The sequence below is a fragment of the Patagioenas fasciata genome, chromosome 14 (assembly GCF_037038585.1).
Source record: "Patagioenas fasciata isolate bPatFas1 chromosome 14, bPatFas1.hap1, whole genome shotgun sequence".
Lineage (NCBI taxonomy): Eukaryota > Metazoa > Chordata > Aves > Columbiformes > Columbidae > Patagioenas > Patagioenas fasciata.
The window spans coordinates 11696277-11721618 of NC_092533.1; the positions used below are offsets into that span (position 1 = coordinate 11696277).

At 38.4% G+C, this 25342-nt stretch overlaps 1 protein-coding gene across 6 annotated transcripts in view; it reads left to right on the forward strand.

The window, feature by feature from the left end:
* FABP6 (fatty acid binding protein 6) overlaps window positions 1–24275 on the forward strand; it is a 38250-nt gene extending 13975 nt beyond the window's left edge. For 3 of the 6 annotated variants that reach the window (XM_065849096.2, XM_071814788.1, XM_065849095.2), the window contains 4 exons: window positions 19914–20018; window positions 20881–21056; window positions 22945–23034; window positions 24145–24275. In XM_065849096.2, the coding sequence (XP_065705168.1) occupies window positions 19914–20018; window positions 20881–21056; window positions 22945–23034; window positions 24145–24198 (425 nt within the window). In that variant the 3' untranslated portion in view covers window positions 24199–24275. Of the gene's footprint in view, window positions 1–7678; window positions 7829–10238; window positions 10329–17610; window positions 17773–19913; window positions 20019–20880; window positions 21057–22944; window positions 23035–24144 lie in introns of those variants that run through there. The other 3 variants (XM_065849099.2, XM_071814789.1, XM_065849100.2) reach the window with 3 other exon arrangements.
* The last annotated feature ends 1067 nt before the right edge of the window (window positions 24276–25342 follow it).

Below are 25342 nucleotides of genomic sequence, written 5' to 3' on the forward strand. Positions count from 1 at the left end.
CTCTCTGAGATGAGGAATCAAAGATATGAAAATCAGTGTTGTTTAAAATCCAATAATGGGAATATAATCAATCATCACAAAGCACCCTCCATACCTTTGAGGAAGATGCATTTAGGAGCAACTTCTGATTTGATGCATTTTTGTTATAACATGATTGATATAGTTATTCAGTTGCCTTGTACTATCAAATTACTTTCACTGAGGCTCTCTTGAAAAAAGACAGATAGATATGCTTTTTTTAGATTAGATGTCTAAACTACTGGTGGCTCCAGAAGAAAAATTACCTACCTAAACTTTAGTGTTACTCTGAGTAACTTCTTTTTTTTCCCAAAGGGTTACCCTCATGCAAAAAGTTAGGAAGTTAAGGTACTTAAAATGAGTAAAAAAGCAATCATTTGGCATCGATGCCCCTAGCTCATGAGATGCTGCAATCGAGTTGTAGACAGGTCAAATTCTGCTACTTTAGGATTTTTCTAAACTTAAATCCAATCCATTACTTGTTTTTGAATAGAAATTTTGTTTTGACTTTTTAGTAAAGAAGCATTGATAGCACTCACACAATAGTAGGACCATATCAAATGTTGATCAGAAAGGAATGAATCAGAAAAAAAACCCACTGATTTTCACAGCCTAAGCCTAGAGATGGCGTGTGTCACTAACTGCATCTAAGTAGTACATTAGACTTACATTCTGTGATTCTCTGTGATTGTAGCATTTTTGTATTTTCAATAATCCAACTTTTTTGGTAATATTTTTGTTTGTTTGCTTGTTTTTGAGCATTTATGTTCCTTGATCTCTGCTTAAGCAAAATTCCCATTGATTTCAACAAGAGTTTACCCGGCAAAGAATTGAACAAGTGTTCAGTGAAACCCTTGGAATTTTGCCCTATGTTTTTCACCTGGCTCTGTCCCTTAATGCATATTTCATAACCTGGCCTACCCTGTACTTGCAGGCATAGAACAGACTTTGCAACTGTCTCATGTATGAAATATGAACATCTTAAATGCTTATGTAAGCCACTCTGTTAAAATAAAATAGTATTTTATAGTTCAAAAATAATGTCTATTTTAATACATTGTAATTGAGGAAATTTGATACTATTTTTCTGTTTTTTCATCAGGGGTTCATATGTATGTATTAATGGGTTTCTTAAATTTTATCTCTGTGGTATAGTGAGATTTTTGTAATTGTAAGGGCTTTTTCCTCTGTGGCATAAATTTAATATGAAAGGGATTAGTGATATTCATTATGTTTTTCCCCCAGAAAAAAATCATATTGGCTAGTTGATAAAAGCTTGGACCAGTGATGGCCCAGATAAATACTGCTTCTGCATTCAGACTGGAGGCCAGGAATTATTTGTCACATCAGTGGAAAGACTTTGACTACAGTTTTGCTTGTTCTACACCAATCTCAATTTGATTCTGATGTCGCTCACGGTGAGTCAGATCTGGTCAACCAAAATAAGTTCTTGAATCATTCCCAAATGATGGAAAAAATGAGACAATTCTGACAGCTAAGCGAGTAGAGCCCATCATTATAGGCATAAAGCAACCACAAAGCTTTATATGGGAGAGAAGGTCTGCCCAGTGAGTCAAGGTTGAATATAACTGGATTTCAGGGCTCTTCTGTTCACAGAGCTGGTGAATGGCCAAAGAGAGGTATGAGAGAGAGGAACGGGCACGAAAAATGGACCAGTACTTGTGTTGTGTGATTGGTTTTGGATTAATGTAAAGGAATACACTCAGAAGGGAATAGGTTTGAGATGTGTCTTGGACTTGAACATTCTTTTGCGGAGAGACTGGGATAATTAACAACATGGAAACAGACAGTGGACTTTAAACTCTGAAGGCAGGTGATGAGGCTGTGACACATCTTGCACAGTGAGAACACAATTCCTTGCATTCGTTAGCATTTTTGTTGCCAACTGTATGAGCCTGAGTGCACATATTGCAATTAATATCTGTGCTTTCTCAATAGTTCTGGGAAAATCTGTGCTACTGTCGTATACCACAGGGAATAGTTACTATTTTGCACAAACTGCTGTTAGCTGTGGTAAAACTTCTCATGCAGAGACCTAGAAAACAGGAGAATGTGATATAACAGAGTAATGCATAAAAGACCATGTTTAAATATGCTTTCTTTTTCAATAGTAGTGCTTTCTGATTGTTTACGATCATAGGCAAAATACAGTGCACATGCTAAGTCAAGAATCAAGGAGAGTTACTATAATACAGAGTTGGGTCTATGAGCATGGTTACAAAATTTGGTGAAAATTCTTTATATAAAGGCAGGACTTCAATGAGAATTTTAATTTACAGTCAGTTATGTACCAAGACAAAATCCTTTCCTTTTAGCTCTTTTCTCCTCATTTGTAGCCTATTGCTGCCACCTCATTACTACACTGTTCTTTGCTAGTGCAGTAAATCTGGACACCTAATGGTGCACAAGCCCCTTTGAGGACAGCAATGACTTTTAAAATATTAATTTCTATGCGGATCAGGGATATCCCAGTCTGGCTGTAATCAGCAGAAGAAGGAAGGAGACAAATAATCGCCGAACATGACTGTTTAGGGAGCAATTTCTGTCAAAAAAACAATCAGCAGCAAAGGTGCATATGAGCTGGCCTTGCACCCCCAAGCACAAGTAAGAGTTATGTGGGCTTCTTTGATAGCCATAATAGTGTAATTGCCGCTTTCTATTCCTCCATCCTCTAGCCAGCTGCTTCTCCTTCACTGTGCTGAAATGCCTGTTGTTTCTCTCTGCTGAGTAATGCAGGGCTGGTGAGAGGTGCCAGACTGACTGCAGTGGGATCTGCACTTCCTTGTTTGTGCCCGGAGTGCAGGTAAATCAGGAGTCCTGACAGTGCCCTTTGCTGTACTGGGGAGATGCAGCCCTGACCTGCAGGGACAAATCACAGAGCAGAGGACCCTTCAGGTTTTTTCTTTTGTTTGTCGAAGTGGTGCCAGCTATGGGAGTGAATTGCATGTTCTGGAACAGCAGTACAACTCTGCTTCCAGACGGTGATCCAGACAGAGATCATCAGTTCACAGCCTGAGTTATTCCAAATGGAATAGACCTTTGTGCTATGAAATCAGTTTGCAGCAAGTCTCCAGCCACTGGGAGCTAAACTGACTACCAAATTTATCTCACCCAAACTTAATGAGCACTCATCAGGTAGTAATGATCCTACCAGTCTTGATTTAAATATAAGTTATAGCAGGGGTTGGATTCCATATCCCTAGAGTAATTTCTTGTGCCATCCAAACCTCATCAAAGTGTCTTGGTGAAAATGATTTAAGCTAACATGTTGTACTGCATGTTGGCAGGCAGCTGAGGGAACCCATGTCTCAGTTACTGTGGCTCAGTGGTAATGTGTTAACCCACAGCAACTTCATTGTGTGCCTCAATCCTGGGTTTTATTCCGACAGAGGCATAACTCAAAGCTGTTTTTTTGAAGTCTCAGCGTGAGAGTAGCAACGGTGTGTCCATCAATGACACCCTCAGTGGGTAAATTAGATATTTTTTTTAAGAGAAATATTTAAACATTCATTGTGATAGTGAAGAAGGAAAGAAAATTATATAAACTTATATCTGACCCTGTGTGAAAAAAATAATAAGAGGCCACAGCAACTCCAGAGCTGGCTCAGCCAAGCAATGTCACAGAAAGCTCTCTTTCTCTTTAATTTTTTATTTGGATCATGTCTGTATGTAGGTCACAATGACTAAAAAGAGAAGGCACTGGCCAGACAAAACAAAGCTTTCAAAAAATACTATTATTGTAGGAGAAGGATTCTTTCTCAAACAGAGACTGAAAATAAGTACTGAAAGGATTTCACTGTTTGCTGCTATTTCAGTTGAGATTCTGGTTACGGGCGACCGAGCAGAGGGGACCTGCAGTGGTTGTGTTCTCAGCTCACCAGGCTCCTGCTTGTCAGCCTGCTTTGTGCACAGCAGTGAGGTGCTGGGGAGCTGCTTCAAGCCATTTCTCTTCCTGACTTTTTTGTACTGCGATGACCCCATATAAATTCTAGCTTGATCATCTTTCCTCAGGAATGAAGAAGACATGTGATACCTCTCCCTGCTGCTCCCTATACTGGTCTACATTTCTGCTTTCCTTCAGTCCTCAGTTACAAAAACCTCTCCTGCTGCTTCCAGCCTTGTGAAAATCACTCAGTGGCCAGTAGCCACCCTAGTCATTCTGTGCCTCTCTGCAATAATTACTCCTTTATGCAGGGACCTACATAGTCCATACATCTTTTCTGAGCAAACGTCAGCTTTGAAGAACCTGAAGAGGGGAGGGAAAGCAGATCTTCTGTCTAGCCCTCTGGTCCGCCTTTGTGCAAGCAAAGAATAGCAGCATGTAACAATAATCTAATAAGCATTTCTTCCAGGAGGAAGCTGGAGGCAGTGAGCAGCTGGGAAGAGTTAGGGCACAGAAGGTCTAAATGCCTCTGGCCAAAAAGCTCTTAGTGACACTTTGGTTACAAATAGTAATGCTGTGGGGCAACAGTGGAGATAAAAAACCCCACAAAACCAAGGTATAAACTGGGCCTAAGAGTACAGAACACTTGTAGAAAAGCCTTATAGAAATGTAGATTGATGGGTTTGAAAATGACAGTGAAAACCAATATATTCCTCTTGGCTTTAAAATCCATATTGTGCATGCAGATTTTGTATCATAGTCCATGCATGTGTGATTAGCAGTATATTTTTTTCTATGCCAGTCCCTGGAGATAGCAATAATTTCAAGGCATTGTGCAGCAGTGGAAGGGCATTTTTATAGTCAATCATCTTTTCACAAAGATTAAGACTTTTGAGAGACATAGACTCTCAGAGGATGAAGTTCCTCTGCAGAAAAACATTTTATTTTGAATGAGAGGCTGGGTTTTGATACTTTTTAAAGATTTCCAATACTTTTAAATTTTTCTGCAATATTTTCAAAAATTTTGTTAATTTTATCATCTTATCAGATTACTGTTACAAAGCCATTATTTAATTACTACATTTTCTAGTAAGCTAAGAGTTTTGGTAAACTAACTTTGTCAAAATTCATTTGCATAGTAGTAAACAAAAAAAATCAAGGTGAATTACAGTATTTTTAATCCTTGGTAAAGGAATTAACTTTATAGCAGGTTTAAAGCATTTTAAAATTATTTTCCAGGTTTCTGCCAAGTATAACTTCTGAGATGGAGCAAAGAAGCAGAATCTGTTTCATGCTTGTATTTTCCTACTATTTTGTGAGTTTCCTTTGTGGACAAAGGACATTTTTCATTTGGCTCCATGGCCAAGGTAGAAATGATTGATTGGATTGTTGTAGACTCATAATTTAGATTGGAAGGGTCACCCAGAGGTCATCTAGTCCAACCCTACACTCAAAACATGTCTAGTTAAAGGCATGATGCTTTAAAGTTTAGATGGGCAAGGCCATCTCTACTTGAGTCTTGACTGCTGCCAAGAATGGAGATTCCATAACCCATCTGGGCTACCTCTTCCAGGATTTCACCTGCCTCATGGTTTAACAAAACAAAAAATGTTCATAATAGCTAATAGAATTTCTCATATTTCCAGTTGTCTCTGTTATTCCTCCTCTTCCCAGCATGCCTCTGGGAAGTGTCTGACTCCATCTTCTCTCTTTCCTGCAGTCAGATAGTTGTAGATGCAGTAAGGTCTCCCCTTTGACTTCATTTCTGCAAGCAGAAGAGACCCAGTTCTTTCAGCCTCTTCTCATACATCGTACCATTAAGTATTAGCATTTCCACAGGTGGCAAGAGGAAGGCCAGGCATATAAATGTAGGCAAACCAGAGATTTAATCCTGTAAGTATTGCTTGAGTTGCTGTACTTAATGATCAAGTGTTCTATTGCTTGTTACAGTATTGCTCAGTGGGAGACCTGCTCCTGTTTTGCATTAGTTCTCTTTTTCTATATGTTAGCCTTCTTTCGCATCTTTTTTTCTCTTTTTCAGTATTTTTGTTTCTCTCCTATCCTGTCTGCCAAAATGGAAGTAATTAAATAGTTAATATTGGTATGTAAAGCATCACAGACTTACATGAGCGTAACATTCAAAGGAGATGAATAGAGCAGAATAAATGATAACTCTCTTCAAACAATTATCTCAGCCTGCCTGCAACAGGATAGTGGTTTATATCCAGCAGACCCTTGAAGACTATGCCAAGATCAGAACAGAAACTCAACAATCATCAGAGAAGGTGTTCGAAGCAGTATTGGACCCACAGACATGACTCTCTGACCTTGAGAAAAGGACTAGCTCAGTTCCTCTGGCCTTTGTAATGTATTATTTGTAGAAGATATAGACAGCTTCAGGAGAAAAGCATACTAGAACTGTAAAGAATTAGTAATAATCACAAAGGGCTGAAGAAATTAATATTTTAGTCTTCAGAGACAGACCTTATGGTTCCAAATCAATATCAGAATATCTGCATCAGACTCCTCTGCATTAGCGAGTTGAGAGGGATTTTTATGGTAAAGCCCAATCTTGCCATCATCCTGTCTTTGCATGCAGGAATCATAATCATGGCTTATTCTACGTGAAGAATTCAGCATTCTACCAAGAAGCAAAATGGAAAAAACAAGCACAATGAAAACAAAAGGCAGCCCACCTTCAACCAAGGCAGCGGTGTGTTGCAAGGCAGTCCTTAGCAACCTGCAGCCAGAGAGCCCCTTTGTGTTAGCAGAGTAGACTCAAGGAAAGATGACAGTGGCTTGTTTACAGAATCTCATCAGGTGTTTCTGGAACAAAAAGAGCTTTGAAGGTGAGTGGAAGACTCACTGTCAAACAAATGCAGTGTAGCATTTTCAGTCGATATATTTAATATTCTGCCTATTTTGCAAATACAACAAAAATTCCAGTATCATGCAGGGAAAGCTTAAGTACCTTTGTTTTGTTAAATCTCCTGTCTTTTAGGACACAAGCTGTAACTAGACTTCTAAGCCACAAATTTTGGCACAGAAGGCCATGTGTGGCCTATTTGAAGGTTTGTTCAGCGCAGAAGCAGAACTGACGCTCTATCACGAGGTGGCAGTGTGGCTTGTGACACAGATGTGTCTCCACTGGGTTTTCAGAGGCTGTTTTGACAGGCCATGCTACTCTGGAGAAACACACCCAGAAATCCAGGCTGGGTTTAGAACCGGCTCAGCATGCTCACCAAGGGAGTCACAAAGATAGTCCAGGGCACTAGAATCCTTCATTAACAGTGGATGCAACTGGTTTTTAAACTTTGTGTTGATGTGGTCAAAGCATTTTCTGTCTGAGGAACCAGAATATTGGGAAGTTAGCACCCTATCCAGTCACTGACCTAACATCCACATTTTAAAGCATCCTGAGAATGATAAGCGATCTGTGTATGTTACCGAACTGAGCCATTCAAAAAATGCAAGTTTAGGTTAAGTATTAAGTTTAAAAAAATAAACAATTGTCATTGTTTAGTGTTTCAGTTCCATACTACTTTCTCATTATTTAGGAGGAAAACAGCTGTTGTGTGATACTATGAAGTAAAGAAAATTCGAAGTGGAAGTTAAGATTTTGAAGTGTTTTCCAGATTTTCCTTCTGATTCCAGAAGGAAACTTAAACTCTGGAATAAGCCATATTTCTCTTAAAGATAAAATCACAGCTGTTAACCACATATTCTCATTTTCCCAGTTTTAAATCAATGTTGTTTGGTTAATAACAGCAAGTTCATTGCTGACCAACTCAAGAATAAATAAAGCCATCAGAAGAGGGATACTACAGACTAGATGTAATAAAAGCAACGGGTAGAACAAGCAGATGCAAAGATCTGCGTGTTTTGGAGATGGTGAAGAAATGGCAGGTGAGATGTATGCATTTTCTCTGCTAAAAAAACCTCTCTCCTGTTAAATGTATATAAGGAAATATAACCAATTTCAGATTGTTGTAAAATATGCAGTGAGATGTGACTGCATCATGCACATTGAAGCATAGCTGAAGCCTGGAAGAGTACTTAAATTCAAAGAAAAAACACTTAAATACTGGCTTCTCCTATCTGCCTTTGAGATTCATTGAGACAAAATCCTTGTTTGTTTAGCTTACTGGGGTAGCAAACAGCTTATCACCATCCCCAGACAGCTGTCTGTTGCAGTTAACTCTTCAGGTGAGCTGCGGAAGAGAGCAGAGGAAAAGCTTGAGAGAGTGAAGGAGATGGGAGGGAACTAGTAAACATGATTTTAAAAGATAAGAAAAAGTCAACTGCAAAACAGGCGTGCCTTCAAAAAAAAAATAGCATCTAAATTTAATGTTCCTCTTAACTGAGATTCAGGAACTGCAGCTGAAGGAATCCTTTGGAGCAGCAGAATTAAACTGTGCGTGGGGTTTATGTGCACAAATAAAGCAGCCAGCAGGCTTTACAAGTGCGATAGATGGAGGTTAATACACTTCAGGAAAACCGATGGAGATACAGGGCAATGTGCTGGGGAAACCGTTACATCTGAAAGATGGAGGGTGTCTATTGTTTTAACAGACAGCAGTGAAGCAGGATTTCTGGCTATTAATCCCCTCTCATGTGACCTGAGGCAAACTACATAATCTGTATTTAAGATACAGCACTAGTGCTTTAATGATGGAGGGCTGGGGAGCAGCAGTCTGGAAAGCAGGATGCATAATAACATGTGCTGTGTTTATTCCATGCATACTGAACTCTGAGTAACCCTGGCAGGAGAAGGAGTTCCCCTAGCAGGCCAAGTGGGGAATTTGGCCTTTCTTTAGCTCTGCAACTTTATGTATTTGCTTCAGTAACCATTAATGATCCAGATACAGAGATGTTGACATTACAGCAGTAAAGATGCATCAAAATAAGGAAGTTGTGAAATTGCAGTATACTAAGGGGGGTAGAAACAGTCTGTTTCAAAATCAAAAGTTACATTTCAATTTATTGGAATGACCTAGAAAGTTTTATTTTGAGATGTGCGAAACACATATCTGTATTTATAAGCAGGGGATTGTCTTATTGAAGTGGAAAGTTAACACCTTGCTCAGCACCTATTGCTAGGCTGCATTTTTTCATCATATGTGTCAGGGAGTAAACTCTGCAATATGTTAAAGAAAAGGCTCTGAATATCTCCAACTAGAGGGAAAAGATGAAGGGAGTAGGACTGGTATCAAGGTACAGTTATCAAAAGGCACTTGTATATAATGCATTAGTGGATTTGAAAACAAACATTTCAGATGTTTATAAAAATGTACTTGTTTTATAACAAAAATATTTATTTTTTTGTAATATTAACTGTGATTTTAAAAAAATCCAGAAGCAGCATGGGATGCAAAAAATATTGCAACAAGAAAGATAAACTTTTTATTACATAAGCTATGTATAAGCTTGCATGTTTATCAGAGATAATGTAATTCAACATCTACACTGGAAGTTAGGAATATTTTCTAAGGAGGCAGCTTTAGTAATATATTCAGTAAAATGAGGTTGGCCATGGGTATTGCAGCAATATCCTTACATGTCTCTCCAGACTGACTCTCAGCACATCAATTCCATAAAATAAAGGAAAAACAAGGAAAAGGCAGAAGCTTTTAATGTCTTTGTTTTTCCTTTAAACAGTACTTGAAAAGAATGAGTTTTTCTTTAAACAGTATAAGGCAGAAACAGAAACAAGTGGAAAACTCATATGTCTCTGTACTTCAAAATGTGGGCATTTTTTAAACAACTCATTTCCAGTGTGAAGAAATATCTTGTGTTAAAGTCCTACAAAATCCTGAACACCTCCAGTTCCTGTTAGGTTCTCAGTTAATAAATACATTGTCTTGCAAGACTAAATAGTAGTCTTTTATTAAGTAGATAATGTTTGTTGTTAAAAGTCCAACATTTCCTTCCTTATTATCCATGGGCTACACATCAGTAGCCTATGCTTAATAAGCCAATATTGTGAGTAAAATTGAGAAAGGAAAATAATTTGTGTATAATTTCATTTTTTTAAAGAACTTTCCATTTTCAATGTTCGTTATATCTCTGTAGATTTTTGAAAATTTCTCTCTTCTCTATAGCGGGTAGCACTTAAAACCAGATTTATTGTTTTATAACATGATTTGTTTGGGAGGAAACAAAGCAGCTGTTAGTAGAATCCCTACAGGAAGTACAAGGTAAAACATGGTGTTACATATTGTTCTTTATAGTTAAAGGCAAGCTCTATGCAGCATTTCTCCAAGAAAGCCTAAATCAACATGATGTACCCTAAACCCTCTGTTTCTTGGTTTGTTAGGTGAATCAAAGCTTTCTGTGATGGTTCCGGTGGAGTGACTGCTGTTGCTGGAGTGCAGTCGCCTGGCACTGCGGAAGAGGCGTATGAGAGGTACGGATAACGCTGTAGAACACGCATGGCAGTTCAGTGCACACAACAAGCTCTGGGGCAGGTATCAGCAAGCTGTCCAGCTGTGAGAACTTATGTTTGTGTTGTAGAAAGAGGATAAGTTCCTGAAACACTGGGTCCTGGCTTCATCCCATGTTCAGCCTGCTGCCTTCTAAGCCTCATTTGAATAAATTACTGTGCAAATTTTGTAGGCAACTATAGCTGTAGAGCAGAGGCTTCCAGAGCATGATACTTTCAAAATACATTGTGGCTAAGAAAGAATTTTATTTTTGTGGTGGTGACAGCCTGTTGTGTTCAGTTGCCCTCCCTGCTCTCAGTTCCCACTAATGTTAAATGCAGGTACAGTACACATTCACCTTATATTGGTACATAACTTTTTTCCCCAATTTTGATGGTGACTGGGGATCGCTTAGAGGACCACAGCCATGTGAGAGAACTCTCCAAATTAGACTAGATTACCTTGAGGATAAGCTCCCATTTGGAGCCATGTTGTCCTGATGTGTCAGCAAGTACAATCATATAGATACTATTAAGTAATAAAATCGTTACAACACATCACATGTAGATAAAGGGGAGATGACTATTGGGTTTTGTTCAGAAAAGTCTGAAAGAGCAGTTGTAATGATTCCTATCTTGAGTGATATCACAAACTGTCTTTAGAAATATAGTGACTTTCTGTTAGAGACTTCTATTATAAATATATAGAACAGAGAAATAGACAAAGGTAGTATCTTTAACTCAGTTTGCTTTTACCGGAAGATTCTACAGATAAGGTTAAACTATATCTTTCATTTTAGCAACTTTCAAAAAATTGTCTGTGTTAAACTAAAACCATTGAGGTTAAGAATGTTCTATGGTGGCTTTTAATCCGAAAATGATATTTCAAGGAAATCTTAACACTTTTGTGTAAGCCAAATTGATAGTAGGAGATTAGTTTTACTGTGTATTTTCAGATTAACATGAGTCAGAACTGGCATAACAAAAATCTTCACGTCTTCTGTTGTTGTCGTTACTAAAACTTGATCATCAAGATAGCTTCGTATTTCTGCTCTAAGTCCCCATTACCATTGAATTATATGCACTTGATAAAACTTAGTATATGATAACTAATTAAAGGGAAGAATCCCAAAGAAAGAACAATCAGATTCACAAGAAGTTGCTGGTATCGATCTTCCTGTAAAACCCAAACCTTTTAGTATGTCTGTTAATGATCTTGGTTTAAAAGGTAGGGAGTGTACCAGTGAAACTTGCTGTTGAGCTGGAAAATGTTGTAGGCCCCAGTCACCTCTGTTCCAAGAAGGTTATCTGAAATTGGAGTGAGTGAAGAAGAATACTTGGATGATAAGAGAAAGAAAAAGTCTGACATTTGAGAAGTGTTCAACAGTGTTGCATGCCTTAGCCCCATTTATTTACCAGAGAAGAAAAAAGAGGATGTAACTGCTCTCTAAAGCAGTTTGTGGTAAACTCAGAGAAAGAAGTTCTTAATGGATGGGGCAATGCTGGCACAAGTGCAAACAGGCTTAGACTAACCGTGCAATAATTTAAACTAGAAATTAAAGCGTTTTTATGTCGTAGGGACAGTAAACTGCCTGCTAGAGTAACAAAGACAAGAAGTTGTATAGAGTACTGTCAAGTCTAGAAAAGATTGCAATGAAAACAGAGGTTTTCTTCCTAGTTTTTGTTTTGATGCCTCTGAGTCCAGGAGTGCTGACTTGATCTACTTGGGTGTTGGACTCTGAAGAGACACTAGGAAATAATGAGTTTGGAAAATTTGTGCTGAGCCTTCAGCTTGCAGAAAATTTGTTCAGTGGACCTGAACTAGCTCAATTAACATGAGTATTTTTCTGGTTTTCCTCTCCAGAACCTTGTTTACAATTATCAGTTTAGACTTCTTTATTATTTGAATACAGATCATAAAGTATAACTCAGACCATGATTACAGTGAGGATTTTTCAGTGGCATAGCCACCTTGTGCCAATATCCCACCAGCTGTTCTCTTCTCCTTACCAACACTTGCATTATGCCTATACAGCTGTTGGTGTGATCGTGTGAAGAACTGGATCAGAGCACTGATCTAGCTGAAAAATACCTTTTTATTTTATCTTTTATTTTTAATTGCCCGAAACAGACTTCAGCAGTCCTATTGAGGTAACGCTCGGAGATCAGGAGCACCAAGTAGGGGCAACAGAACCAAACACTTCTTACAGATTCTTCCTATGCCAGCTAGTACAGTCTTAATGAATCACTTGGTTATCTTGCTCTCTGGAAACTACCTTTGTGGAGGTCCAAACAGACTGAAGGTTTTCCTGAGTGTTTTGGCAAGAAATAAATTTCCTTTTGGGGTGTCCCAAAAATACTGGAAGATCTGTGCCTTCCTCCCCTGCGAATGTTTGTCTCTCAGCTTCTGGTAGGATCCTTTCTTTCCTGTTTTTGTTAGGCAGATCCTGCCCATCAGAATGTCACATCCATGGCAAGGACAGAATCTGTACTGTGTCACCTGTAAGAGTCCTGTAGAGCTGGCTGGTGCATTTCTCTTAAATATATGGACTCTGTGCAAGCATTAACTTTTCAATAATTCTTGTTGGTGATTATTTTTTTACTGCTTATGAGTTTAGAATAGTAACACCTAGTACTATACTAAGTGGATACTTAATAAGGCAACATTATAATAGGACTCCCATGGAATTGCACATTACATTAACACGAAATAAGTTCATTCTGAATTCATTGTGAATGATTACTCTGAATACCAAAGGAATCATTAGCCATTTACTACGGAGGGTTGCTGAATAATTGCCAGATACAGCTGAGTATTAAGAATTTACAAGCTTTCCTGAGTCAGTTTCATTCTGAAAGAATCATTAAGTGTAACTTTATTTTCACTGGAGAGTTCCTACTTTTGTTCTGAATCTGTACTTCTTGTTCAATTGCATTCCAGTTCTAAAAGCACTTCAAAGGTAGTCACTTAGCCTAGTTCATTCACTAATGGAATTACTTTCCTTATCTCCATTTTTCTCTTTGAGTATATCTCAGTTAGCTTTATAGAACACATCTGAAAGGTTAATAAACTTTAAAGCATGCTGGGAGACATTCAAGGGCAGGGTGACTCCGACATGACAAAAAGAATGCAAAAGCGTTATATTTATGACTCCATGGCAAGTAAATTCTGAAAGTAAAGATATCCAAGGCCTTTGATTTGATTCTTGAAAGTTCCCTCTGTTCCTACTAGCATTTGAAGACTCAGCTGTTTTGCATATCAGAGGTAGCTGACTTGGGAGCCAGAGGGAATTAACTGCTTGCTTTGGATGAACCTTTCCTTTGGGTATAAGCTTCCACAAGAGTTTTACTTCTTTAACAACTTATTCATGCAGACTGACTGCAACAGCCACACAGTTGCAAGTCCCATCATCCTGGTGAATTCAAATACAGTGTTGAGCCTTTCTGCATAACTTCTCATTGTAGCTACTGGTTTGATTCCTGCCCATAATCCTGACCATATACATTCAAGTATGAGATTTGCTATGTGTTGATGTTAGCTCAGTGACTCAGGTTTCAAAGTTAGGTAAGCACAGCTGTGAATACATGTTTTTGGGTTGTTTTGGGTTTTTTTCCCCACTCAGACAAATTCAGTGTCAAAACCCTGTGCACCTTAGACCACGCAGAATAAGGTTCTGACATTTCCTTGCCTTCTGTCTGCAAACAGTGCTGTTCCATCTAAGCATGCACACCTTATTTGTGTTTCTCTGTGGGTTTCACAAATGCCAGCCTGCCACAAATAGCATTTGCACCTAAATTTAGATCCATTACATTGTGTTGAAGTATTAGTTCAATGGTAGCTGGTTCCCACTGAATTCAGGGAAACCAGCATTTGTCCTCGGATCAATCATGTTTAATTAAATCTGTATGAAGCAATCCTGCGTGTTGTTGATTGCCAAGATAGCAATACAAATGTATTTAAGCAAGGGCTAATACAGTGTGATATTTCAGTGGTGCCATAACCCAGTGCTTAGGAAATCTTCATTTAGAACTGTCTCAAAATGAAACATATGAACATGATTGCTTTTATAATGATATAATTTTGTATAAATATAAATGATGCATTTAATGTGAATCTTACTGAGCTGCTTATAACCAGCTCAGGGGGGATTTTTTTTTTCCTTCACACCGGATAGAGAATGAAGGGGTCGGTGACTCATCTTGGAGATGCAGCTGTGGCAAACCCTGGTGTGCTCTGACTGCAGTCAGGGGTTTGCACGGGTGAGGTGAGGGACGCCTTGCCTGGCCCATGGCCCTGCCCTGTCGGCCACCAGATGGCAGGAACAGGCTCCTCTCGAATAATGATATTTTCTGTGACCTACATAAAGAACAGCTGCATTTTTCTCCATTGAAAACGATAGATAGTGCTGAGTACATTGAAGGTAATAGGCACTTTCTGAAAGCTCTTTTCAGCTTTTACACCTGAAGCTTTTTATTCTTTTGCCTTTCTCGCTTATGATTCTCATCTTGTGCCAGGGAAATTTATTTTGATTTTCCACTGGTCTCAGTCATAGCTGTTAATTCAGTCTAATTTCAACTGAGTTCTGTTAAGCAAAAGCATAACATAACCAGGTTGATTGCAGCATTGTGCAGGCTCTATGTTGTAGTATTTGGAATGGATTAAATACATGTAATGTGTTTAAAATACATGTATACATAGATATTTTTTTTCACTGGGTAATTCTGGGGATCTCTGTACCATTTAGTTCAGTGCCCAGCCCACCAAGGATGAAGCGTGGCTGTAGCAAGATGCAAAAGCAGCATTACATACTCATGGCTCTGAAGAGAAAATAATAAATATTGTAAATGCAAATTGTAAGGTCATTAAACAGATACTGGTATTAACTGAAACTGAAGAGATAGGGACTTTGGTGACTAACCTTAGCAATTGTGCAAGTGGCCATAACTTAAGTAAAGTCAGAGGGATTCTATCCTTTTTTTCTTGGAATAAACATTGTCCAGACGCGGTATTTCACAGAATCACAGAATGTTAGGGACTGGAAGGGACCTCAAGAGATCATCTAGTCCAGTCCCCCTACCAGAGCAGGAACACTTAGATGAGGCTACACAGGAATGTGTTCAGAGTAGGAGACTCCACATCCCCCCTGAGCAGCCTGTTCCATTGTATTGGTATTTGGAAGACTACTTAGTGGAATTCTTCATTCTTAAATACATGATTGAATTTCATTACCTTTTGCAACCAAAAAAAAGGCAGGAATGAAAATAAGGATTTATTTCAGAAAAAGTCAGCAGAAACACGGGTGCAATTCACAACGTACATTGAAAAGTTTTCTGCACAGAGAGGTACAGATGATGGCACATTTGCTCAAAGCTTATTCTAAAGTGATTCTGATCCTGAGCAGCCAAGCAGAGCAGGCACATTTATTAATATTTACTAGCATGTGTAGCTTTACCTTTATTGTTTGGCTGTGTGTTCGTAACCTGCTCTGGAACTCTCATGCACAGCGCAGCGTACAGCTCCTTGGAGGTGAATAAACTCGTACTTAGTGCAAGGCAAGAGTGACCCACCCAGTCAAATAGTTACTCATTGGTAATTCACTGTACTACACACTGGCTCCATGCTCACCATATTCCCACTGCAGGCAAGCTCAGACTGTTGTAGAGTTGTGTAGATGTCAGCATTTTTATATCAGATCACAAAATAGCTATCAGTATAAGTTGATCTTTATAGATAGAGAGAACATAAAAGCTCTGGAACTGTTCATATAATCTGATTATCTTTTTCCTGTTTCACAGAACTGTAGCATTTTTCTTATCCAGTCTGATCTATCTTCCAAGGTCCATGTGGTGTTACTACATCAGTGGCATTGTCCCCCAATAATTTTATGTAAACACAAGAGTTTATGGCTTGAGTTCGTTTACCTTCTTCCCAGGGTTCTGCATGTCCCTCTGGAACATGGAGACCCTGGTGCAGAGCAGAGGCCTTTGGTGCTCAGCAGACCCGAGTTCAGTCTCACCAGCCACCTGTTCCCCAAAAGCTCAGGAGGGGCTGCAAACTTGGTGCCTTCCAGCGCACTCAGAGCCACATGGAGATGGCAAGAATCTGAGACTTGGAGACTGGAGACTTGCTCAGCAGCTTTAGAGAGTCTCACAGCCCATCGGTGGAGCAAGTGTAAAACTCCCCAGGTGACGCTGAAAGGAAATGGTCGCTCAGAGCTCTTGTTGTTTGCTTCAAAGGGCCTGTTTATTATAATAATGTTTAAATTAATGTACTGTCCTGTGGACACTGTGTTAATGTCTGGACTTACGATTTCTTACTGGCTGCATCATCCATTCACTATATCCTAAGCTCCAATAGGTCACTTTTTCTCACTCTTTCAGCTTTCTCATGTATGAAATAGGCTTGATGGTACTTTTCTGTGAATGATATTTTTGAATCTGTGTATGACTGAAATTACTGGGGGTTTTGCCTCTTTTAATGGCACAGAGTTTACACAGTTGTAGTTTAACTAGTATCTGCTTAGCTTTATCATAGCAGTAAGAACTCAGGCGTCTTTGTGTGTGCGGCTACTTCATTGTTTTCCATGCTTATGCTGTTTTTCTTTATAGAGCATCTGGGTCCAACTGATAAAGGTTCCTTTTCAGTTGTCTGCTCCTGCATAATTGGTCATTAGGTTCAGGAATCTTGGGATTAAGCTGAAGGAGTTTTAATTTAAAAACCGAGTGTCAAATATGGTTGCAGAACAGTCAGAATCATTTTACAGACACTTTTAAATTAAAAGTGCAAAGGAAACACTGGTGGTGAAACAAGTTTCTCTGTTCCTTTCCTGAATCTTATGTATTTGTAATGGATATAGAAACCCCTAGTTTTGTACTTTTCTCCCACAGTCTTGTGTTTTGAATGCTAATCACAGAAAAGAGTGTGGAGAAAGTTCACAGAGGGAAGGTATGTGCCTCTCTCCTACTTCCAGTATGGAGACATCCTTTTAACTGCATTCAGACAGCAGATGGTGTGGCTTTTGTGGCATCATGAACTCCAGCACAATATAAACAGCCACTGCACAGCGTGGTACAATTTAAAGCTGAGTAAATATGGGGAGAGTGAAGGGTTAGGGGTGGGAAAGCAGTAATTCCTAGGACATTTGTTCGATTTTTATTTCACAAATTGACCATGATTTTGTTATGCTTCACTCTTGTTCACTTTTTGCATCTGTTCTAGAAAACTGCTTTCCTGCTGGGAACATGCACCTAAACAGTTTTAAAAGGGTTGTTGTCACTTCAAAAAACGTATCTCCATTTGAAAGTTTTATTTTTCCTTTCAAAAGATGATGGAAGATTTTGAAGTTACTTTCAGACTTCAGAGAGGAAGTAGCTAATTTAAAAGAAAAAAAGACAGAAATAATATAAATTTCCAACTGATAACCATGAGGTAGGCTCCTTTCCAGTCCGCAGGTATAATCTCTCACAAAACTGACTGGGACTTTTCTGAAGCTTACTCTGGTCAGAAAATTCTTTTCCATTAGAAGTTCCCTTCTTGCCTGATTCAGACTTTTCACCCATCAGTCAGTGTGTTATTCTCAAATCCCTCTCATTTTTCCCCCTAAGAAAAAGTTTTGGTACTGCAGAACTTTTCCTGAGACATGAAATGTTTTCCTATTCAGACCTCCTATGCCCTGCGTATTCTGTAGTTGGTTTAAAGGCTGCATAGCTTACAGACAGCAGAGGTTTTGGATGAAAGAAAGCAACTTAGTAAATAAAATATTAATACAAAATAAAGAGAGTTTTTGTCATTGAGTTGCAACACACCCTGACAAGTAATATGCCATTAAATATATATGTATATATAGCAAGTATATTTAACAAAACCTTAAATCTCCCCTGACCGATACTAATTCCAGGAGTTTTGTGGACACTGTTATGCTGTGACTAAACAATTGGGTACAGGCTGTCTTACTTCTAGCTCCTCTTGAATTTAATGCTGGTCTACATCCAGTCCTAAATCTGTGAGGGCGCATTGAGACACAGTCAGTGTGTGACCATAGGAGAGAGGAGCCAGAGGAGCTGGGATTGACTGGGAGCTGCTGGGTAGAACAGCTCTCAAACTAAACCCCACTGCCCAACAGGAAGGATTTTGAGCCCAGGCTGAGGGAGTGCACAACTGACTATGTGAACCCAATGTTATCAGTAATAAATTGTTATATGTAGCAACGCTTCTCGTTTATACAGTTTTACAGTAATGATACACTATGATTTATGATATTTAACATTTTAAGTTTCATCCGATTACTGAAGTTTGTCTCATTCTCTGGCAGGGTGGGGTATGGATAAGTCTATTAATTAGAAATACAGACATGGAGTACATCAATTTGAAAGTATAACAAAGACAGCAGTGGTGAAACTTAGTAGACCTTTGTTTTCTGTTCTTCTTCAGATCAGTTTCTTGACTCTAAATAGACATGTTTTTTGCATTGGCATGTGGGATTAAATTAATTGCATTTAAGAAAAGGAACCCACTTGCATACAACAAAACTTGTTGAATGCTGCTATGTAGTTTTCTGGACTTCTATAAAACCAGGGAAAAGTAGATTTTCTGTTCCTTCTCAGATATATTACTTTAATGAAATAAAATTCCAGTCTATGAAACCATTTCACATAAATCCTAGGGATGTTTTGTTCAGGTTTAAAATGGTTGGTCTGTATCCTCAGCCAGTGGGGCTATGCCAAGACACAGCAGCTGAGAGTTTCCTGCCCTGTTCTCTGTGTGTGGCAATGGGTTTGTTAGGCATAGGACATCTCCTGTCTATGTTCCAAATGACCCAGCAGCCTCCCTGACCTTTAACATATAGGTATCTTACATAAATCAGAGCTCTGCTTTTCCAAATCAGTATATTTGTTTTGTACTTTGTACAAACATTTGTTAAACAATACAAAGCATTATTTGTCTCTCGATATTAAATAAGGTATGGGAGCATGGTGCCAGGGACTAATCTAATGGACTTTATATCCAGGTAGTGTAAAATATTTAATAATTCTTTTTTCTGTGTGGAGAGAAGGTAAGACCTGTAGGGGCAGTAATTTACCCAGAATCTTGTAATAGCCCTTGTCCTACCAGAATTACTTAGGAATCTATGCAGTTTGTTTCTTATTTTCATATTTTAGCTAATATAGGATATGCTTCCAAATAGAGCAAAGCTGTGATCTCAGGACACTGCTTTGAAGCCATTTTCTCCCTATTTCATTATAACATATTTTGTCATTATTCCATCCTGACTGCAAAATCAGTGGCATCTTCAAAGTAAAAATAATATCACTTTGTTTAAATACATACTAACACCAAAACCAAGCTTTTGTCCTTGATTTATGCTGATTTCCAGGTTATTGTCAAGGATGTATAATTGAATTGTAACCGTAATTTTCATACAGGTCAATGCCATCCGTGCTAGTGACTCACATAGATCATAAAAGTATATTTCCAGTGGGTGTGGGTGTAGGTGGGCTGAACAGCTTGGGCTGGTGTATAAAAACGAGGCCCTCGAGCCATCTGCACTTCTCCGTTGTTCTTTGTTCCAGCTGCTGTTCTGCTCTACCAGCCACATCACCAGGGCAACATGGCATTCACAGGCAAATATGAATTCGAAGGCGATGAGAACTACGATGAGTTTGTGAAGGCAATTGGTAAGTATGTCTGGGGTGTAAGCCTTCAAGATTATAAATTAATTAAAAATACTAAGGTTTTTTTATTAAAATGTGCTGAGATCAACAGGGGCCAAGGCTGGTAGGAATGCTCTGTGCTTCAGCAAGGAGATGACGGTTTTCGTTCTTACAAGCACTGTCAGCCACAGGACATAGTCCTGTTCTACAGGAGCGGTATTCCTTTGCAGTGGCAGCAGAAGGAAGGGCTAAGATGTGTGCAGTATAAGGATCATGAACATCACTTTTTCTGTCCTTAGTATTTATCACTGTGAGTAGAAATTTAGTATGAAAATGCTTCTCAAAAGTCTTACACAGGAACAGGTTTCTGCGGATGCTTTCAAAAGACTGTGCAAACCTGTTTCAGAGATTACCCTGTAAAAGCTCTTAGGGACACTATGATCTGTGCTTGTGCTCGTTTATTTAGAAAGCAATAGCAAATAGAGAATAGCTATGTGCAGCTAAATAGCAAAGGCAGAAGTTCATACACATTAAATTCCACACATCTGCAAGTGTAGATTAAGAATATTTATATATATGTTGTATCTATAGATTTATTCTGTGTGTTGTTTCTCAGGGAAAAAGAATGCAAGACCAAAACTTAGTATTTTAGCAAATGCATTGTTGTGCCTATATCTTCCTTTATAATAGTAATTTAAACTCAGAGCTTTGATACCACTGGAAAAAGAAAAAGAAAAAACAAACAAAACTAAAAGCAAACAAAAAAACCACAAATCAGATGTTCAGACATTCATGTCTGAGAACAAACATACCATTAGCGTGCTTCAATTCAAATACAGCTGGTAGGCTATTACATTTGATAAACTGTATGTTTCTATTGATTAAGGTCTCCCCAGTGACAAGGCTGAAATGGGAAGGAATTGCAAAATAGTCACTGAGGTGGTGCAGAATGGAAATGACTTCACCTGGACACAGCATTTCCCAGGAGGCCGCACCACGACCAATACATTCACAATTGGCAAGGAAGCGGACATGGAGACAATGGGTGCTAGAAAGTTCAAGGTAAATTAAGTTAACTCTTAAGTTCTATGCTGTCTCAGTTGTTTTTTAATTTAGGGTAAAAATCAAATCTGTCTCAGGGACATCTTCCTTAATTTTTTTTTTTTATTTGTCATAGCTTAGAAACATATAAATTTTTCCCCCATTTATTGATGGCCCTAGCAAAATATCTAAATCTGATTTTAAAGAGAGATAAGGCTTCAGAACTGTATGTACTAATAAAGAACAAGGGCAAAGTGTCAAGCATCTACTGGTGTCACAGCTCAAGCAAACATAATGCTCATTGAAACTCCAAGCAGCGGGTGGGCAGCTGTGTCATTGTCCAGCAGCAGCACGGCCCAAGGGGAGCACTGTGATCCCTGCTCTGCCCAGGCCTGGCAGCAGCACTGACCTTTTGAAGTCACCTGAGCCTGAACCTTAAACCAAAGAATCTGTAAAGTGAAAGGGAAAAAAAGAAATCTCTATATCCTCCTTGTTGTTGGAAGTACAGAGGAACTTGAAACTTAGTGATGTCTAGCGAGAAGGAAGATTACACAATAGTCATCTGCTCCTGCCATGGACAAAACCTTGGTACAAATCCTGCTCTAAAATGGTTACTTTGCTTACCCACATTCATTTCTCATCTACTCAAATGGATACAACATTTTGTGTCAGCTAAACTCTGCATTTGTAAGGTGTCTAGAACCCTACAAAAGGTTACTGGATAAATGCTTGTACATATTGAAGAGACAGGAACACCAGTGATTGCATCAGGGAGCTGTGACAAACTGAGAACAGCAATAGCATTAGACGATTGCCAGAATGCTTTTTTTTAACTCATACCTTTCTGATTATGAGAGGGGAAAAAGAAATGTCTTTGGCTTTGAGAAATCTTTCTGAAACCTAACAGATAGAATAAGGCACAATCCTAGTTGGTCAATTTATTGCAAACTTAACAATTTTGAAATATTACAAATTCCATTCTCTTTTTGGCCCTGGGCACTTCATCAATCCAAAGCCCATTAAGGGGCCAAAGATGGAGGCAGAGTAAATGGCTCTCAGCAGAGAAACCACGGCCTTTCAGTATAGTGTCACTAAACAATACAGAAACTATTAAGATGGTTTCCTTGTCTCTGGTAAAAAAAAGTCCAGTCATTTCTTCATTTTGCAAATTACTTTTTTTTCTGCTCTGCATATGACTGGCTCATCTGTCTTTATTACTAAAAGCATAGGTAAGACTGAACAGCTGTACAGACAAAGGCTGAGTTTGTAATGAACTACACATCTAGTTTTGGCAGTCAGCTGATCTTCATAGTAGCATCCTGGCTACTTCTTCCATACAGAGGCAGTTCTTATAGCAACTGGCACATATTTTAGTATAAAGTTGTGACTGCAGAGCATGCAGTCATGTTCACCTATAATTACATGACCAAGATGAATTCTAGTGTAGAGAGATGAAACGCAGGATCTAGGGTAGAAGATTCGCATGTCCACAGTGATGTTTCTTCTGCTTGCAGGAAGGTTATTAGCATCTGCGAATGCTACTTCAAAATTAACTCATACAATTGTGCCTTTTACTTCACCGGCAAAACAAGAGAACCACATAAAACATTGAGGACCAAATGAGAAGCATAGCGTGTAGTCACAGAATTTTTTAGAGCTATGAATGAATATTGTTTAGATATGAAACTTGCATGTATTGTTAAATGAATAGTTTACTACTTAAATTGTGACCATTTAAGAACTAAGGTACAAGGATTTTAGTGCTGTTCATGAAGCTGCATGTGTAATACACAACTTCTGCTTTTTTAAAAGTAAAAACTTTAAGCATCAGGTGTATGGATACTTACAGTGTATCTGATAATATAAATACCAGTAATCCCAGGGAACGCTAAACTTTTCTCTATTACAGGCAACTGTTAAAATGGAAGATGGGAAGCTAGTAGCTGATTTTCCCAACTATCATCACACCTCAGAGATTTCTGGAGGAAAGCTAGTAGAGGTGAGTTCTCAAATATCCACGTTAGTTTATAAAAACAGAACAAACAAAAACCAAAACCAACCAAACAAAAAACTCTCAAGAGCAGCAGGCTTAAAATTTTGAATTTAGAAAAAATAAAATCTTTATCTAAAAGTAAAGCAAAACTATTGAATAACTTTTTCCTTCAGTGTAGGTAATCTACAATTTTGTGCAGGCTTAATCCAAATAATCCATCTTTGATAAACTAGAAATGTAGATCTTGCATCTTGGGCACAGACACACAGTTTTATAGCTGTACTGGAATGTTCAGACTGGAATGTTCCCAAGGTGCTATGTCTTTGACTGTAATCACTGTGCCTATGCCTCAAGAGTAAAGATAATATATATAAAACTTTTTGCCTACTACTTACATGTTTCTATAAAGTTATTAACTTTGTTTCATCCTTAGAAAACTATCTATCTGCACCTCCTCACAGAATTTCTGTATAACACTATTTCCTTAGTCTTACCAAAGGAAAAAACAAGCAAAACGACAAGAAATAAGAAAGAGGCTGGATTTCAAGTAGTATCCCATTCTGTCAACAAAATGGCAACGTAGCTTTGTGAGATTACTGAAACTACAATACTTAGAGTAAAACTTGCAAAACACATACAATTGTCAAACATCATGATTTCTGATTCTCAAATTTTTTCCTGAATTGACTTATGTCTGTGCCAGTTCCGTGTCTAAGCACATCTTCAACAAAACCTAACCAGAAGTTACTCACTCTGTGAATCAAGAAACACTCTCCAGAAAGTATGAATGTTAATCATTTATTGCTTTTGGAGAACAATTATCTCACTTGTCTAAAACCCTGATAACTTGGAGTTAGTGAAGCCATGTCTAACACAGGATACACTACAGTTATCCCTAAACCCCTGTTTAGAAGTTGTGCAAGAATATTTTTGCAATGTGTATTTCAGAGTTGACAAGAACATTCAGCTTATTTTCTAGATATGTCTTCTACCACACGGGAAATGTTCCTTTGGTAATGCCAGGTTCTGCGAGCCAGGCAGCAGGTCTCATCATTTGTGACACTGAAGGTTCAATTTCACTGTTCAACCAGATTTTTGGTTTGTTCTTTATTCCAGATTTCTACTGCTTCTGGTATAGTCTACAAAAGGACCAGCAAAAGGATTGCTTAAGGCAGTAACGCCGGTTTCTTCCAGTGCACTGAAAAATGAACTACAATACAAATAAATAAAATAGAGTGCTGATTGTCCTTAGCTCTCTCTTTCTTTACATTACAAACACAAAGCATTGTTTTTTCAGTTGCGTTATCCTCAGCATTAATGCTTACCCCATTACTGGAGATCTGACAAATACTCAGAAAATCAGAATGCAAATATCAGAAGATGCAACAGAGCATTTAACGATGCTGCTCCAGTCCGAGTATTTCAGGATATGATACATGCTCACCATGTTCAAATGTTGCCTACCACCAATGTAGCAGAAGCTCTATTCAGCTTCTGTCTATAGAATAGCACAATACTCTGTCCAAAGCCTGTGTCAACATGCAAGACCTGATAAGGCTTTTGCTCTATTGCTGGTTGGAGGGCAGAACTTTAGAAGCTTGTAAACAAGAGAAAAATCACTCTATTGCTTATTAATTCATGCTGTCATTATTTTCTCCTTCCATCAGTATCTCCTCTTGACCCAAATTCTTAGAAGACATTTAAGGTCTTACAGACAGACTCCCATAGGAAAATTTGTAGCGTCTAATTTTCTCAATGCAATCTTCTTATTTAGGTAGCGTGCATGTGAAAACCTGTTTTCTTGAACACAGCAGGAATTAAATACAACAGGTTTTGAATTCACTGTTCCAAAACACTTCTGGCCAACACCCTGTCCACAAAGCTTTTCCCTTTCCAGACTCCTTTTTCCAGCTGTCTTGCCCTCTGGATCCACCTAGCTACGTCCTCTCACAAGCTACTCATTAACTAGCTAGGACATCTGTCTTGTATACACAAATGTTACTTGATAATCTGAATAATTTCAGATATCTTGAATTTTAAAAGGCTTTTAATTACTTTTTCTATTTTCTTCTCAATAGAGAATACTAAGCTGCAACAACAAGGCTTCATCCAGCTCCATCAGTTTAGCCAAAACAGGCTGCATGTGTCTTATGACCAGGTGTTGCTCAATATATTACTCTGTTTCAAAGGCAAAGTATAATGCTGAACTCTAATTAGAAAAAAAAAAAAACACATGTCAAATCTGAAACCTGTTCAACCTTGAGACATTCTTTTGGTACTAGTAACAAACAGATCCACTGACTTAACAGTTTAG